Source organism: Brassica napus, chromosome C9, assembly GCF_020379485.1.
Source record: "Brassica napus cultivar Da-Ae chromosome C9, Da-Ae, whole genome shotgun sequence".
NCBI classification, from domain to species: Eukaryota; Viridiplantae; Streptophyta; class Magnoliopsida; order Brassicales; family Brassicaceae; genus Brassica; species Brassica napus.
In genome coordinates, this window is record NC_063452.1 from 43,327,142 (window position 1) to 43,346,478 (window position 19,337).

Genomic DNA, 19,337 nt, shown 5'->3' on the forward strand with positions numbered 1-19,337 from the left:
CATGCTCATAGTTAATCCTAAATAGAACTCTCATACAAAAGGGGAAAGAGTAATGAGTGCACTTTGATAAAAGAAAATTTGCAGTGAAAGCTAGTCTTTTAGCTCTAGTAGTAATGAGTACCATTAATGATAACTAATATTTTCTCCGTTTTATATTAAGTATTTTAAATTTTTAAATTTGATTCAATATAAACGCTGTTTTACATTTTTAATGTATATTTTAAACAAATTTTCAAAAAAAAAAAATTATTTTTAAAAATCGTAAACCACACTTAGTGTTAGACATAGGGAGTAGAAATGAGAAACTTAATAATATTTCTAAATTAATCTTCTCTAGGCATGAGTATTCGGGGTTCCAAACGGGTTTCGGTTTTGTCCAATCGGATTTCGATTTTTTGGGTTTATCAAAATCAGCCTCATTCGGGTTATATGAAAATTCGGTTCGGGACCGGTTCGGATTCTATCTGGTTCGGGTCGGGGTTAGTAAATCTTTAAAGGACCAGTACAACCCATTATACTTTCGGATTTGGGTCCCAATCGGTTCTTCGGTTTAAAAGTACTTGATTTATACATGTTTTGTAATCAAAACATAAGTAAAATCAATTCAAAAATAAGAAAAAAAAACATCAAACGTGATCATTCAAAATCAAATGAAAGGTAAACATAGTTATTGATAAAAAGAAAACCAAATAAATAAGAGCATAGAAAACCAAGTTCTCATGAAATAAGAAACATTATTCAATGAAAACAAAACCAAAATCTAAAAACTTCAAGCTTCAACCGCCACATTCAACCATCAATCTTCATGTAATAGATAATTATTTTAGATGTTCAATAATATCTTAATGTAGTAGATACATATTAGGAATTGAAATCATGTTTCGTACAAGTTCTTTTTGGAATTTTGAAATCTTTTGGTCGGGTATCCATTTATGTTCGGGTTCGGTTCGGATAATACCCATAACCCGAAATACCATAAAAACAAGATCCATTCGGTTTTTACGTCGGGTTCGGATCGGTTCGAATTCATTTTTATCGGATCGAATTCGGTTCGGGTTTTCGGGTTCGGTTTATTTGTCCAGCCCTAATCTGCTCCTGCAGATTCATTTATTTGTTAGACTAGTCGAACCAGTGTTAACGGTCATAAAAAGTTATGGTTACGGAGAAAATGTGCTAAACAGTGGATCATCTCTTTAATGATTATTGATATTAGTAAGACCTTTAAAAAACTCCAAAGGTTACATTTTTTTTTACTATGAAAATATAAATTGAAGTCAAGTCCATGTTGTTGGAACCGGGATAAGGCGAAGTGGAACTTTCTTAGGACAGACAAGTCCATATGATTCTTCAAGATCAACATCTTTTGCCTCCATTCCTTCTGGAAGCTTCCAATCGAAACGGTAAAGAAGATTGATAAGAGTTAAGTGTACCAAAGCCATACCCATACCCATACCAGGGCACATCCTCCTTCCACTACCAAACGGCAACAACTCAAAGTCTAGACCTTTATAGTCGATCTCATTGTTCATGAACCTCTCGGGGATGAAGGATTCTGGATCTTTCCAAACGTTTGGATTCCTGTGAACAGCCCATATGTTGACATGGATCCATGTCTTCTTTGGAATGTCGTAACCTCCCATCTTTATATCTTTCGAGGCCTCTCTTGGAACTAGAATTGGCACAAGTGGGTTTATCCTAAATGTTTCTTTAATCACCATTTTGAGATACTCCATTTTCTCTATATCTTCTTCTGTAATATCATTTTTATTTTTTATAACTTCTCTCACCTCTGCTTGGACTTTCTTCAGAACTCTTGGGTTTGCAATCAAATGAGTCATCACCCATGTTATCGTGTGGCCAGAAGTGTCTATTCCAGCAATAAGCACATTCTGTAACAATCAATAAAACAAGATTAAAATTTCATGCATGCAACATGTAAACGATGAAGTTAATCAAGATTGAGAAGTTTCCATTACGTACAAGAAGAATTCCTTTGGTGTGGTTTCGTGTAAGTTGAAACTCCCCAAGTCCAGTCTCTCCCCTTTCCATTTTGAGAAGCAAGGCAATGATATCATCCTTAAGGCTCTCATCTTCTAGGTGATGCTTTATAGATTGATCAAAAAATGCATCCATTGCTTTAAAAACCTTCTCACATTTGCTATGTAACCCTGTGATCCTATCGATTAATTTACCAATGACCGGGAAGTAATCAGCTGCAGCAAAACTCCCCAACACCTCCATGGTTCCTTGAATGACTTCCTCATAAGTATTCTCGAGTTTGCTCCCTTTAAGATTCATCCCAAATCCGACTCTACAAATCACACTTCCAGACAATTTCATTAACTTCTTGTTCAAGTTAACCGGGTTGGCCAGTGAAGCAGACTGCTTTATGAAATCGACGAAGGAAGCAACTTCTTCTTCTCTTATATGTCGAAAAGATTTGACCCTTTTTGCGGTGTAGAGTTCAATAACCGTCATCTTCCGTACTTGCCTCCAATATTTGCTATATGGAGAAAAGGCGAGATCATTTAAATTGTATGAAACTCTTGCAGGATAAGTCAAATAAGGTCGCGAACAACAATCTGCGTCGAACGTCTTTAAGACATCCTTCACTGTCTCCGGACTTGATGCCACGACGGTAGACACGTCTCCGAACTTGAGGGACATTAGAGATCCATATTTTGCAGATAACTTGAGCATGGTACGATGAGGTTTGGATCCTAATTGGTGCAAGTTGCCAATTATAGGAAGTCTTGGTGGTCCGGGAGGTAGTTTTTTCTTTGTCTTTCTGGTCTTCTTTGCAACGAGTACAAATGCAGAGAAGACGATTGCAACGATGATATACCACAAACTCATTTTGCTTCCTACACAAAAAAGCATAGTTATTCATTTGCTAAGCTTTACAGAAATATAAATAGCATATGTCAAGTGAAATAAATACACAAAATAAGTGAATAGATACACAAAATAAGCATGTTAAGTGATTAAATCCCCAACAAAGTAAGCATGTTAGGTGAAATGAAAATACAGAAGTAAAAAATCAAAGCATCACTCCTACCCTATGTCATCATCAGATTAAATTTGAATTTTATTGGCAAGTTGGCAACACTCAAAGAAAGAAGTGAAGAATACGTATATTTAAAATAATAGCGAAAGTAAGAATTTCTTCTGCTATATATTGGAACATCTACTCAGTATAGATAGAAATACTGAGTTTGGTAAGATTACCTTCAAGTCTTATACTGTGCTGACGATTTTAGAGCGAGATAGAAAGAAGAGACAGAGAGACTGAGAGGGGAAGTTGTATTTTACTTTGGTTGTGGAATAATTGTGTTTACACGCAGCAGGCAGTAGCAACATATTTATACAACTTTGGCATTGAGATGACGTGTAAATTACATTAGCATCCACCAAAATTTACTAGACTATGTACAATAAAATTGTTGAATAAGTTGCGCGACAATTGAATCACTATGATGCTGGTGTTGAAAAAGAGAACAAGAAAAAGAGAAAACAAATACGTTGCTTAATTTGTGTTGAATAGATTCAACAAATTGAATGAAAAGAAAATGGGTCAATATTAATGATGTCGTTATTTTAAATCAATAAAGTAGAGAGTGAATATCAACCAATTTTCTTTAAAAACAAATATAAATTGATACAAGTGTTAAGTTATAATTGATTGATGAAACTTTTAGATTTTTTTATTAAATCTAACTATTTTGAATCATTTATTTTATAAGAAAACAACTTTTAAAATAAAAATATTTAACCAGGGTTCATCATATTTTTACTCTACAAATATGGACTTGGTTCACTTAATTTGATTTATTTTAATATCATCTTTTAATTATAATATTCACCTTATTTTCAGTAATTCTTGGTTATGCAACTAAATATTTTTTTATAGATTTACAAAAAAAAAACATAAAGCTGAAATAAAAATAATAGAATAAGGTTTTTTTTTTTTGAACAAAATATAGAATAAGGTTATGAATTATAAAAAAAGCCATTGTCTAATATAAAAATGAATAAGTTTTGAATTATAAATAGAAAAAGAAAAGATGATGTGAAATTTTAAGAAGTAAAAAAATGGTGCTGAATACAAAACTGTGGTAAATAGTCTTACAAGTGAACTCGTTTAAATGTTTCCACAGTTTTGTATTCAACACCATTTTGTACTCGTGGAAAATATCTTCACATGAACGGTTTTGTCACCTTCGGTCATTTATGAATCTTAAGTTTAAACGAAAAAGTTAAGAAAACTTAGAAAATTACAAATGTTGTGTTTTAGAAAAAAATTAGAACAACACGAAATGATATTGGAAAAAAGGAGAACCTCTCGCTAAAATTTCATCAAGACAGTTTTCTTGTACATGATCACTTTTGGACACTCGAGTGGCAAACTGTTAATAAATAAATGAAGTCCAACCTCAATATTTAGAGAAATAATTAACTAATATATAAATAGGTATGACCAGTCCATTTATCAGTAATCTAATCTATTAAAACAGAATCATATTTTAAATCTACTTAAAAAGTTCATTTTAAATTTTGGACTCTTTCAGTTTTTATAGTACGTTACATATGTTTGTTACATAATATTTTTGACGCTTAATATAAATAATATAACCAGAGTACTTAAACTAAACCAAAACTAATCTACTAATGGCATCCAAAATTTTACTAACTAAACCGATATGTTCTTTACTATTAGAATGGGAAAACTGTTTTTTTAGAGCAAAAAAATAGTAACTATGTCCCTTTAGACTAATCTATATTTTGTGTCATATTTTCCTATAATACCCTTTAATATTTATGAAAATAATTTTAATAAATAGTTTTACAAACAAAAAAAATTTGGAAAAATAGTAACATTTGTTAAAATACCTATATGAACTTAATGGTATATTTTCCAGTTATAAAAAAGTTAAAATTATAAATTTCAGATTATGTTCTAAAAAAAGTAGAAATGACATTCTACGAAGTAGAAAACGAAATCTACTTTTTTCATTGAATCTACAATGTTTAGAATACGTGATTTACGTAAATAGGAGTATTCTACAAATATGTAGAATACACATTCCGCGCTTAACCTACCATTCTAAAATTCTTAGAAATCAAAATCTACACATTAATCTAATTCTAAAACATGTAGAAACCGACTTCTACAGATTTACTATAAATCCAAAACATGTAGAAATCAAATTCTAAACATTACTATAATTCTAAAAAACTGTAGAAACTGATTTCTACATATTAGTTGTATTCTACGGATAAGAAATCAGTTCCTAAAAATATGGAAACAAAATATTTGAGAATATTCACTTTTATATTTTTAAAAAAAAATCGATTTTTTTTATTAAAAAAAACGAAAAAGGAACAAAAAAAAGCGACAAATCGATTTGAGAATATTCACTTTCATCCCAGAGAAAAATAACCTATTTTTAGAAATTCAAATTCAAAGGGGTGCTACTGGTTGTTGTCGATGGAACATTCTTGAAGAGGCGTGTCCTATTTTTAGAAATTCAAATTCCTATTTTTAGAAATTCAAATATTTGAGAATATTTGAGAATATTCACTTTCATCCAAGAGAAATCGAGTTTAAAGAGTTGAAATCATGCTTGGTCGGTTCAAATCAAGTGGGAATCAATCCGGATATAATCATACAAAACAAAAAAAATCGATTTGGGATTCTTTCCTCGGCACGGGATCGATCGATCTATTCTTACAGATCGGTCGATCTGTGTAAATCGACCTTCGCCGATCGAGTGAAATGGACCAGGTCGATCAGTATATATTTCGCATTTTTTTTTGTTCTTAATAATGATCGGGATCGATCGATCCACTATAACTTGTAAAGTGGGATCGATCGATCCCCTTTGTCGAACTCAATATATATCTTTTTTAAAAAAAATTACAATTTTAAGGGAATTACTGCCATTTTGGAAAAAATTAGTCTAATAGGACATAAAGTAGTATAAATTAGTCTAAAAGGACATAGTTACCATTTTTTTGCTCTAAAAAACAGATTTCCCTAAAATAAAATTACAATAACTCTAATTGGACCATGTTAGTATAGGAAACTGATCTGATAACTCTAACTGGCTATGATATTTGCTTCTCTTCCGATCACTACCTGCCACAGGAAGAAATCAAATTGTTTTATACTTTGATCATTATTCATCATACCAAACATTTCCAGTTATACAGAATTCTATTATGAACACAATATTATCTGAATATAAGTTTACATCATAGAAATTGCAAATTTTGATCATTGTTAACAAATTACATTACATATGATTTGTTTTTTTATCTATTGAAGCCAACGATATAACTCAGGACTTACGTTCATTTAAATTTTGTAATTTTTATTAGTTAAATATCTTTTGATTATCAAAACAGATAAAATCAAGTGCAAAAGAATATTCTAACCACATTAAGAATAAATTTACTCAAATCTAACCTCTAAAGACTTAATATTATTTTCCCAAGATATTCGTCCTTATATTTCAAACCTTATATTTCGAACGCCGTACTTATCAGCTTAACAATTACATTCTTATGTGTTCCATATCTTAACGGAATATAACAACTACTACAAAATATGGCAACCAGAATATGCTTTCGATCTCATAAAATATACAAATCAGAATATCCTAACGATACTCATTCAACCTAATCTTTAGAAACAGATCACTATAAAACATCTTCCCATCGCCTAACACTTTCTACAACTCACGATTAAAAAAACAGAGAAACAAATGGCAATGGTTACATCAGACCGAATAACTTTGTTGAGACTCTTTGCAGTTCATACTTGGAAGGTTGAAGTAAAGGTTCTACATTCATGGACACAACGTTCTAATTACGCCGGTGGAGACTCTTTGCAGTTCATACTCGCAGATAAGACAGTAAGTGTTTCCATTTCATAATTTTTATGTTTCTCAAAGGTTGTATTGCAATCTGCTAAACTATATTATATCAAATGTTATTGTAGGGTGTCAAGATCCATTGTACCTGCAAGAGACTCTTCTTTGCTCGTGTTAAAAAACTTCAGGTGGGACAATGGAGGTTCATTGAGAATGTGTCCGTAACTCCTGCTGGTGGAAAGTACCGACCGACCAGTCATGCGTACAAGCTGACCATCATAATTAACTCTAATGTCACCAATTCCTCCCTGAAAAATGATGATGAATTTTTGTCATTAACCACTTTCCCAGAAATCATGAACGGAAGTCTTGATTCAAATTTTCTAATTGGTAACTCATAATATATTTCCTTATATATCTATGCTTCTGCTTATCTAAACTAATAATCCAAATTTCTATGTATGTTTGTAGATGTTATTGGTCAAGCAATAGATATTGGAGATATGCAGATTGTGCCAGTGCAAGGTAAAGAAACAAAGAAGCTGGAACTTACTTTGACTGATACAGAGTAAGTTATGAACATTATATTAGACAAATAGATATTTTAAATGTACCCAAATCGTGTTTTAATAATTTATATTTTTTCCTCTATTATCAGGGATCACCAAATAGCATGTTGTCTTTGGGGTCGTTATGCTGAACAACTTTTATATACATACAAAGTTGGTCGAGTGAATAAAAATTTCCTCTGTTTACTGAGATTTGCTAAAATCAATGTTTACAAGGGTAAGATATCTACTAAACTATTAATAAGTATATATTTTGATTATGATTTTAATTCATTTCAATATTTTACTTTGTTTGTTGTAGGACAATTCCAGATAACAAATGCATTTGATACTTCAACCTTGGAGATAAATCCACCTGGATTTGATGTGCAAGATTATATCAGACTGTACGTTATACTATCATATTATAATACTTTAAAAAAATATCTACATAGATTACATCTTGTGTAAAGGTTGTATTACTATATAGGATGCCAAATAATGAGCTTGCTCTCATTACTGATGGTCATGAGGTTGTGAAACCCAAAGGAAACAAACGCCAGCCAGATCAGTGGTCAATTTACCCAGAGAGAACAATTTTGGATATCATAATGGCGACTGAGGTTCATTTTATATATTTATCTAAACTTTTTTTAAAAATCTACACAGTTAATAAAGCTAATGTTATTTGTGTAGATTGAAAAATGCATTGTTAAGGCAACAGTTTATGCAATAGACACAGACTGGGCATGGTATTATTTTGGTTGTGCTAAGTGCCACTATAAGAAGGTTACCGACATTACTAATAAGGATGTGGTGCCTGTGAAACATATGTGGTATTGTGATACATACCATCAGTCAGTCACCAATGTTGCACCTAGGTATGTTTCTTTAACTTTAATCTAAAATGTTTACAATCTATATGTTGTAACTAATTTATAAATTTCGTATAGGTTCAAACTACATCTACTACTAAAGGATGACACTGGTGAAACTAAGGTGATGTTGCTTGATACTATTGCTGAACCTATTTTGGGAGTAAGTGCTGAAGTACTCTTAAATGGTTTTCTAGAAGAGGTATGTACAAGTTGTTATTTCACTTTTATATTATGGGTTGCATTTGTCGTTTTAAATGTTGTGTTTATTTCTATTTAGGTTGAGGATCCTGAAGACTTGTCTGACCAAGTTACTGCTCTGATTGGGAAGACTTTCAAATTTGGAGTCTATGTGAACAAAGACAATGTTGATTATGGATCCCATATATTTAACATTAGGAAGACTTGGTCTGCTGATGCAATAATAACTCGCGCGGACGATGAGGACACCGAAGATACATCGACCATAGTTTCCTCTGATCGTTCATCCGGACATGTTTGTAAAATTTGTGATGTTTTTATATTGTATAATAAGCATATTTGTAATGGTTACCTTAAATATTCTTTATCTGTTTTTTTTTTGTACTAGGTATCTTTTGTCAGAATTGAAACTGAAGACAACACATGTTTATTTTCAACTTCACTGTCAAAACGAAAAGGAGGCATTAATGAAATTGATGACCTTTCTTCTACTTTAAAGAAACAATGCTCTAAGATAATCAAGGTGTAAAAGAACGCTGTGGAGAAGTGAAAGGCGTTGCTGTTATGGACTTTGTTGCATTTTAGCAAATCAAATAAATGCTTTTTGATTTTATTTTTCTAGGATAGTGGTTCTTTTCAGTTTCTACGTATTATGTTGTTTTTTTCCTATCAATAAGAATGAGTTTTAATAAAATGAGTTTAATAAACTAATAAGTTTCATTGCTATGCTTTCATTTAACATATATTCAAGTTATGGAAAATATCCTATTTGTTTTTATAGATGTTTAACCTACAGCATTGTTGAATGTTAAGTTATCGCTTACTTGGCATATGTTGTAGTTGGAATACCTTTTGTTTACTCTATGACCATATGTTGCTTCAAGTTAAACACATAAACTGTCCTGAAAAACATCAAATAACGTAGAAGAATGTTAGTCATCTCGAATATTTTATTAATGAAATTTTCAAATGTGATGACAATCTAAAAAAAATTAAGAATAAAACACAGATACTAAAGAAATCGGTTGAGATATATGGTAAAACTGTTATATTATATCTAAAAATAAAAATTGTTGTGACCTATTTACATATTATACTACCTATTATGCAAAGAATCTTAACTAAAGCAATTTTCATTTTAATTTACCATCATTCCGCGCTTACTTCGTCTTCAAAATTTTGTGTAGTTTTAAGCACTGAGATTAACTTTTCATTATAGAAACAGATTAATCAGCGGTCTCTGAACAATTATATTCCTATCACCATTGTTGTTAAGGTTATTCTAACATTTATATATATAATACAAAGAATATATATACAAAGAGTTTTCTTCACATGTAACCGTTTATATTCACAGGATGAAACGAAAGCATCCTGCTCCCTTTGGAGCAGATGCTCATCGGAAACGTGCGCAATCTGCATCTAAACAAATAACTGAATCTTCCCAAACAAAAGATGTCCCCTTGACTACAGTTTTTGCAAGACTATTGAATGATGCTACAAATAAGAATATTGCTTCAAGGTGTCACCCAAAAGTTTCAGTTACAGTGTCGAAACCTAATAACAAACGAGGTGGTTTTTATTCTATACTATGCCTATTTTGATATACAAAGTGTTTTGTACCATTCAACTCACACATATTTGTAATTTGGTGTAGCTTATTCTGACAAATAAAACAATGATTGTTCTAATCACAAGAAAACAAGTCAACTCAAAGGTATATTTTATATACTGCCAGAGTGGTAGTAGTTGTAACTTTAGAGTCTGCAATTATTCTTAAGACATTTTTACACTCATTAACTAATTTCTTTTACTATGTATGCATCTCAGCTACCTACACTGGATCATATCCAAGTCAGCTCACATTTGAAAGAAAACATTCACCAATTCCTAAAATACCTAACACAAAGACCAGAGAAACTGCAAGAGCGTCAGAAATATCCACATTTGAAAGACAACATAAAGGTATTTCTTAGCCGATGAACAGAGTGATGAAAGCTCAAACAAAAGAGTTTGTGCTTGAAAACTAAACATTTTAACTTTCATTACCTAATTCGTTTTGTTATGCAGGCATCTCAACTAGCTTTACTGGATCATGTCAAAGTCAGCTCTCATTTTTAAGACAACACACACCAATTCCTAGAATACCAAACACACAGACCAGAGAAACGACAAGAGATTCAGGAATGTCAAAAAATGCTATATTAGGACAGAATTGTTCGAAATCTGATCCACTGAATGAAGGTAACTTCTATAAACTGTTGCTATCAAGTTAGATTGGTGTCTGATTTTGTCAATGTTTTAAATGTATAACTATTTTGCAGATTTACTAAGCAACATGGATGGTTATGATGACCTAGCATTCGAATGTAGTAGTCAAGAAAGTTATGACTCTGATACTTCAGATCACGAACAATCTATTTTGCTAGAACCAGAGATAGACAACCAATCAGAACGAGTGATGAAACTGGCAGCAATGTTTAAAAAAACCTTCTCTGAAGTGAAGAAAAAAGTCAAACCAACAATATCTCCCAAAGAGGATGGTTAGTTTAATTACTCAATTAAATATTTACTCGTGGAAAATGTTATCCTAACCTACCGTCTTATAATTTACCAGATTATGTTGATGAGGGTGACCCATAACACAATTGTCTACATTGTGGAGCTATTATGAGGTATGGGGAACACATAAACAAGAACAAATATAGACGAAAACCTATATTTACATTGTGTTGCATGCAAGGACATGTTCAGTTGTCATATTTAAAGAAGCCCCCTGATCTTCTAATGAACCTTCTAACAGGAAATGATAAGCTTAGCAAACATTTTCAAAGGAATACGAGATCATATAATATGGTCTTCTCTTTAACTTCACTTGGTGGGAAGATAGATAAATCTATGCCAAATTTGGACAACTATACATTGTTGATACATAGAATAAAGTTGAAACAGATTTAATGCTCTGAGGTAACTAATATCTATATGCCCATAGCTAAGGTTTCGTTTTGTAAGAGTTTTATATTTAATGGCTAAATAATTGTGTTTTTGTTTGTGTTAGCAGCAAATTCAAAAATTCCTCATCTAGTAGTAAGCAAGACGGGTTGAAGAAGGAAGTTATTCAACCTATTATCAAGATGTTGAATGCTGTTAATCCATATGTTGTGCAGTTTTGATCAGCTAGAGAGAGATTTCAATTGGATCCTGAAAAGACCTTCCATATACGAATTGTCAGTAGAAGTGACAAAGATGGTAGGACATATAATATGCCAACAGCAGCTGAGGTTGCTGCATTGATTCCTGGTGATTTTAATTTAGGAATGGATAAGCGGGATATTGTGCTTCAGCATAAGTTTGGAAAACTAACCAGGATCGATGATATTTATATCTCTTATCTATCACTACAATATCCTCTAATATTTGTCTATGGTGAGGATGGTTTCAGGGTTGGTATTAAGAAAGGCGTCATAGAAGCTTCAAAGAAACTCAAAAATCCTTCAATCACTATGAGGCAGTTTTTTGCTTTCCGGCTTCAAGAGCGAGAAAATGAGTCGCATGTTCTGCTATATTCAAGAAGGTTATTTCAGCAGTTCATAGTGGACGCCTATACTACAATAGAATCTAATAGACTGAGGTATTTGAAGCTTAACCAGACATGCTTGCGTTCAGACAGTTACGACTCAATCAGGGAATCAGAAAATGCTGGCAACTCAGATATGAATGAACAAGGTCAACTATTTCTTCTACCAGCTACTTTCACAGGGAGTCCAAGACACATGAAGAATATGTACTTAGACGCTATGGCCATTTGTAGACATTTTGGTTTTCCAGACCTTTTCATCACATTCACATGCAATCCAAAATGACCTGAACTTACAAGATTTCTTCAGAAAAGAGGCTTGAAATCAGATGACAGGCCTGAGATTATTTTTCGGATCTTTAAGCTGAAACTCAATTCTTTGATGAATGATTTGACAAAGAAGAATATTATGGGAAAGACATCTTCATGTAAGTTTTACTCGAAACATCATTTTTATTTTATCATTTTACTATTTTATACATGTTAGAATTTCCGTTTCTGTTTTATATTGATTGGATCTTGTGCTTATAATAATTTTTGACCCGTTAAGTTTTTTCCTATTGCAGCTATGTATACTGTTTAGTTTCAAAAGAGAGGCCTACCACATGCTCACATTCTGCTTTTTATGCAGCCTTCCTCCAAGTTTCCAAAAACAGAAGACATTGATAAAATCATATCAGCTGAGATCCCAGATAAATCATCTGATCCAGATCTTTACAATGTTGTTAAAGATTGTACGATTCATGGTCCCTGTGGAGCTGCTAATATGAATTCACCATGTATGGAGAATGGACAGTGTTCGAAAATGTTTCCTAAGCAATTCGCAGAGAATACTAGGGTGAAAAAAGATGGATTTCCGCTCTATAGAAGACGCCAGTCGGACTGTTATATTGAGAAGAATGGTTTAAAATGTGATAACAGATGGGTCATCCCTTACAACAGGAAACTCTCTCTTCGTTATCAAGCTCACATTAATGTAGAGTGGTGCAACCAAGTTGGTTCTATTAAGTATCTATTTAAATACATTAATAAAGGAGCGGATCGTGTAATTGTAGTTGTCGAACCACCAGGGCCAGAAGTTAGGAGCGAAACAGTAGCTACCTCAGCTCCAGCGAACTCAGCACCACCAAGCTCATCTGCAGCCCACTTTGCTACAGTAACCTCAGATTGTGCGACCTCAGCTACAGCTAACTCAGCGACAGACACTGGTGGTGATGTTTTGAAACAAAATGTGGAGATTAAGAAGAATGAAATAAAGGATTTCTTTGATTGCAGGTATATTATTATTTGATGTCGGTTTCTTTATATTTTTACAGATTATTATGCTTTTAATCCGATATTCTAATAGGAAATTTATATATTTTTGTAGATATGTTTCTACTTGTGAAGGAGCGTGGAGGATTTTTAAATTTCCCATACATTATAGATCAACATCCGTTGAGATCCTCTCATTTCATCTACCAGGAAAACAAAACATTATCTTCAGAGGGAAGGACAAACTGAAGGATGTTGTTGGTCGTAAGCTTATCGAGAACACAATGTTTCTGGCTTGGTTTAAGTTTAATGAAGTTGATGCTTTCGCTCGGACTCTTACTTATATTCAGATTCCCAACTACTACACATATTCAAAGAGTCAGAAGAAGTGGACTAGAAGGAAGCAAGGGTTCAGTGTTGGAAGAATTAATTATGCCCTGCGTAAGCAAAAAAGTGCTTATTTTTTTAGAGTGCTATTGAACTACGTCAAAGGTCCTACCAGCTTTGACGATATTAAAACCTACAATGGTGTAGTTTATGAGGGGTATAAAGAGGCATGTTATGCTCGAGAAATATTGGATGATGACCAAGAGTATATAGACGACTTAGTGAGGCGCAGTTATGATAGCTCTGCAGCTGTTGTTCGTGATCTTTTTGTTCTAATGCTTCTATCCGATAGTATGTGTCAACCTTGGGATAAAACTTGGGAACTGTTGTCAGAAGATATCGAGTATAATCACAGAATGCATTTCAATAGGCCATGTACACTACCAATATCTTCTAATAAAGTACGACAGTCATAAGATTATTTTGTTTTAACTTTAACGTTAGTTATATTTTTACCATTAGTTCATATATCTGTAATTTTAGAATGGTATTTATATAGATGGTACTAAGTGGAAATGTCCATATTTTGGCAGGGCTTATACTAAGCGACAGTGACAAGAAACTATATGCTCTTATAGAGATTGAGAAGCTTATGAAAAAGAATGGGAGTTCACTTTCAGTATATGAATCTATGCCTAAACTGCCTGCCGAATTCAAACCGATCGAAAATGTTTTGATCTTGGATGAGTTAAATTACGACCTAGATGAGTTGCAAGCCACTCATGATAGAGATATTCTGAAGATGACTGATGAACAAAGAAAAATATATGATGAGATCATTGGTGCTGTTGTTGAAGGTAGAGGTGGAATGTTCTTTGTTTATGGGTTCGTTGGGACTGGAAAAACCTTTCTTTGGCAAATTCTATCAGCTGCTGTTAGGTGTAGGGGAGATATAGTTCCTAATACTGCATCTAGCGGAATTGCTTCTTTGTTGTTACAAGGTGGTAGGACTGCTCATTCCCGTTTTAGCATACCAATCAATCCAGATGAGTTTACTACATGTTCATTGACTCATGGATCATATAAAGCTAATTTGATAAAGGAAGCGTCTCTAATTATTTGGGATGAAGCACCAATGATGAGCAAAATTGTTTTGAATCTTTAGACAGAAGTTAAAGGATCTGATGGGGAATCACGATAATAGGCCTTTTGGTGGGAAGGTTATTGTTTTTGGAGGTGATTTTCGGCAAGTACTTCATGTGATTACTGAAGGTAGCAGGGCTGAGATAGTGTTGGCTGCAATGAATTCTTCTTATCGCTGGGAACATTGCAAGGTTCTGAAACTTACTAAGAATATGAGATTATCTTCAAACAATCTTTCTGAGGACGAGACAAAAGATCTGAAAGAATTTTCTGATTGGATTTTGGCCGTTGCGGATGGGAGAATAGCAGAGCCTAATGATGGAGAGGCACTAATTGATATTCCAGAACAGTTTCTAATTATGGACCCAGAGGATCCTATAGAAACTATAAGTCATGCCATCTATGGAGATACTGATTCATTAAGAGGAATTAAAGATCCTAAGTTTTTCCAACAGAGAGCAATCTTATGTCCAACTAATGAGGATGTTAATATGATTAACGATCATATGTTGTCTAAACTTGATGGTAAGAGTTTTATTTTATTACATGTATTGTCATTATATTGTATAGACACTAACTTCGTTTTGAAATTTGGTTCTTTCTTTCAGGTGAAGAAATGATTTTTATTTCATCTGATAGTATTGATCCTTCTGCTACTGGTTCAGTCAGCAATGATGCTCTCAGCACCGACTTCCTAAACAGCATTAAAGTTTCTGGTCTACCAAACCATAGTCTAAGATTGAAGATTGGTTGTCCTGTTATGTTGCTTAGGAATATTAATCCTAATGAAGGTTTAATGAATGGAACAAGATTGCAAATCACTCAACTTATGCATTTTATGGTGGAAGCTAGAATCTTAACTGGTGCTAAGGTTGGTGAAATCGCTTATATTCCAAGATTGTTGATCACTCCAACAGATAAAAGACTTCCTTTCAAGATGCATAGAAGACAATTGCCTTTAGCAGTGGCTTTTGCAATAACCATCAACAAAAGTCAAGGACAATCACTATCTAAAGTTGGATTATTTTTTCCTAGACCAGTTTTTTTCTCACGGACAGCTATATGTTGCCATTTCAAGGGTTACATCGAAGAAAGGTTTGAAAGTTTTGATTGTGGATAAATAGGGGAAGCCGCAAAGTAAAACTACAAATGTTGTTTTCAAAGAGGTTTTCAATAATCTTGAGAACAGAGAGGAGTGATAAAGTGTCTAAAAGCGAGATTGTTTTTTAGTTAGATTGCATCGTGAAACTGGTGTTTTGTGTTTATTTTATCTTTGGTCTACATTTGAGTTGAAGTTTTTTAAGTCATTTCTGACTTTGAACTAAATAAATTCAGTTTTTTTTTTCATTTACAAGACACAATGTACTTTGCTCTACACTATCAAGCGTGATAGAGGTTTGAATTCAAACCAAACTTGTGTTGATCATCATGTTTTGATCCAAAAGAAATACACTTTGTCATCCAGTCAAACCAATCCGAAATCAAATAAATTTCAACAATACACAGAACAATAAATATCCAAACTAACACCAAGTATGCAACGATCACTATTCTTTTAATTTCAAAGCAGTCAATCTAATGATTTATCAAAAGTATTTGTGCATCCTAAACAGTCTATCCTTACAATGATTCTACTGGTTTAGTTCACGGTTCCTCAATTTATATACATTGTAGATAGTGCTAACCTTTGTCTCTGAAATTGGTTTTGTGGACTGTTCCAATGAGTAATTTGCAGTTTCTCTTTTATCCAGTCTCACCAATGACCTATCGAATATATAAACTATGAGTTTGATCTGTTAACGTAAATTGACCAGAACAAATAAATTGAACAAAAACACAGAGTAGGAAGAAGACCAGGAGAATAAATAAGAAGACAATTTATATAAACGTAATGTGTATAAATGTTTGAAACTTACACTTTACTTTTTTTATTATATCAGGTTTGTCTTCTACTCTTCTTATGTCTTTTTAAGAACAAACTTTCGTCACCTGTACAAAAACTTATCAATACTCAATTATTCATTAACATCATAGGATTTCTAAATCCTGTTTATACAAGTTAATACAAGAAAAATCAATTTTTTTATTAAAAAAAAACTTATCTTTTGTCTAAAGCTTGGTGATGGCCGACCCGGAACTAAAGCATATCTTGAAATCGAACTTGTGATGGGAGATCTAGAACTCGAGGTGAGAGATCTATGAACATTAAAAAAAATTCCAACTGATTAACCAAAGATCAAAACCTGATTGTTTAATATGAAGGTTTACAAAAGAAATCAAAAGAGACTAACCTGAAAAACACAAGATCGATTGACTTTCGTGATAGAGTGAACGATTTGATTGTGGATCTTTGGAAACGTTTCAAGTGATTTCGATTTCGGTCTATTACAGAACCACCGTCAAAGAAGATGAAAGAAATAAAGTGGTTAAATTTTTTATTTGACACGTTGAAGTAGTTGATCTTCCCGGAAAAAAAACCCTAGGCTTACTTAAGTTTTTAATCAAACTATATTGTTTTAATAAAGGGCCAAATCCATATACTAGAAGTCTACTTACGGTGCAAATTATTGGATCACAAATGTTTATCAATTATTAATAGGGAAGTTTACTAAAATGACACAAATTAGTTATGTTATTACTAGAATGACTCATATTTTTTGAAATTTATTAAAATATTTTTTTAGTCTAAATTGCCCTTATACATAGTTATAACAAAAAAAACATTACCCAAATGCCCTTATTATTTAATCGACGGCCGATTTATTTTCAAAAAAATAAATCTATCGACCAATAAGTCTGTTTATAAAATCTGTGTAGAAAACAAAACTACTATTAAAGTGGTGGCAGACTTTTTAGAAAGCGTCAGATTTGTTCACATGGCAGATTTAATTGTCAGATTTGATTAAAAACAGATTTTTAAGAATATGTCTATCGAATATGATAGCAGATTATTTCTAAATGGTAGATTTAAGTGGTCAACTTATTTTCTTCTGGGTAGATTTACTTTTTGTGATCGACTTATTTTCTTAAGGCAAATTTATATAGCCGATTTAAAATTGTTGACAGACTTTTTGTTTATGAAGTGGCAGACTTTTTGTTTACGTGGTAGCAGACTTTTTGTTTATGTTGCGGCAGATTCATTAACGAAAATCTGGGTTTATCTACAGCAATTTCAATTTCGACCCGGTTTACTAATAATTCCGAATCTGGTTTAGTTTTTAGGTTAATTAAACTCAGAATTAGGGAAAATTTTGTAGTTGTCGTCATCTCTTTCATCCCTGTTTTCTTCCTCTTCAAGTTGTTTCTTTTCATGCTATTTTAAACACTTGTTGCAATCCTTATTGCTTGGAGAAACATGGATCACATCATTCTGGTCTGCGGAAAGTGGAAATTTGAAAGAAAAAAATGGTTATTTGAAGTGGATAATGATCAAGGTAGTAAATTACTTGCAGCTAACGAGGAAACTAGATATGAAGATTTTGTGAAAACCATATATGAGGATTACGAAGTTGATTTCGCAGAACACGAGTTGGAGCTGACGTACGTTTTGCCAAAACCTAAACTAGTCAAGGAAAACCTCGATACCCCTCCTGTGAAAGTAAGAAACGATAGGCAATTTCATGGATTTTTGTGTCTTAACAAAGTAGAAAACGTTAGACTCTGTGTAGAGTTTAAACTGAAGAAAAAAGAGGTTGAAGAAGCTAGCAAAGAACTAGAAGAATTCCTGCAAAAAGATGACCCATTGTCGGCAGAGGATGAAGATTCAGATGAAGACAATGATCGATTTGATTACTGCGACGATTCTGATGGAGCAACGTCTGATGACGAAAACTTTACCTCATATGGGTTTCCGCCAGACCAAGTACAAGAGAGTCAGGGATCTCCTACAAAGATAAGTTCAGCGACAGTCCTAAAGACACCAAAAGGAGATTGTACGCATAATAGGTTCGACTTGAGCTCTTTCAAACTGGAAGTGGGGCAGAGTTTTGATTCAAAAGATGCATTGGCTACACGTCTGAAGATCTGTTCAGTCGTCCACAAATTCGATTTTGATGTGGATAAATCTACCCGTACGCTGTGGTTTGTAAAATGTTGGGTAAAAGGATGTACGTGGAAGCTTAGAGCTAGACCAGTAGGTGAATCTTCAAGGTTCACAATCCGAGTATATGTAGATGAGCATTCCTGCTCAGTAACAGAGCGTTCGTCTCGTTCTCGACAAGCTACTCCTGAAATTCTTGGCCTCTTGTACAAAGACTATATTGGCCGTGACAGAGTACTTAGACGACGGAGAAGTCGATGTCGTCGTGAGAGAGACCCGACAAAAGGTTTGTTTCTATTTCTTTTTTTCTGTCGATTTTTTTTTGTGGGAAGTTTAACATATATTTTCTAATTTTTTTATTTATTTATGTGGCAATTTTGTAGTTAATCAAATTAGTAATGGGCTTTTAGTACTTTTGCTTATCTTTCATTTTAGTCTAGTAATTTAAATTTAATATGAGTTATTGTGGTAATTTTAAGATGAATGTGAGTTAGTCTA

The 19,337-nt window shown here is 33.0% G+C and overlaps 3 protein-coding genes across 3 annotated transcripts; 2 read left to right on the forward strand and 1 right to left on the reverse strand.

Annotated features, from left to right (window-relative positions):
- Nucleotides 1-1,185: 1,185 nt before the first annotated feature.
- On the reverse strand, nucleotides 1,186-3,358 carry LOC106353610 (cytochrome P450 71B14). Its single transcript, XM_013793364.3, has 3 exons — nucleotides 3,229-3,358; nucleotides 1,981-2,864; nucleotides 1,186-1,889 (listed from the first exon to the last, which is right to left on the reverse strand). The coding sequence occupies exons 2-3, from the start codon at nucleotides 2,854-2,856 to the stop codon at nucleotides 1,275-1,277; spliced, it is 1,491 nt and encodes a 496-aa protein (XP_013648818.2). The 5' UTR covers nucleotides 2,857-2,864; nucleotides 3,229-3,358; the 3' UTR covers nucleotides 1,186-1,274.
- Nucleotides 3,359-6,767: 3,409 nt separating this feature from the next.
- Nucleotides 6,768-9,028, forward strand: LOC106355766. The gene is made up of 9 exons (XM_013795656.1): nucleotides 6,768-6,917; nucleotides 7,004-7,265; nucleotides 7,347-7,400; nucleotides 7,746-7,830; nucleotides 7,914-8,046; nucleotides 8,120-8,304; nucleotides 8,377-8,500; nucleotides 8,579-8,794; nucleotides 8,888-9,028. Exons 1-9 carry the CDS (start codon nucleotides 6,768-6,770, stop codon nucleotides 9,026-9,028), a joined length of 1,350 nt encoding a protein of 449 aa, XP_013651110.1.
- Nucleotides 9,029-12,701: 3,673 nt separating this feature from the next.
- Nucleotides 12,702-14,822, forward strand: LOC111209509. The gene is made up of 3 exons (XM_022709447.1): nucleotides 12,702-13,351; nucleotides 13,563-14,092; nucleotides 14,251-14,822. The coding sequence occupies exons 1-3, from the start codon at nucleotides 12,702-12,704 to the stop codon at nucleotides 14,820-14,822; spliced, it is 1,752 nt and encodes a 583-aa protein (XP_022565168.1).
- The last annotated feature ends 4,515 nt before the right edge of the window (nucleotides 14,823-19,337 follow it).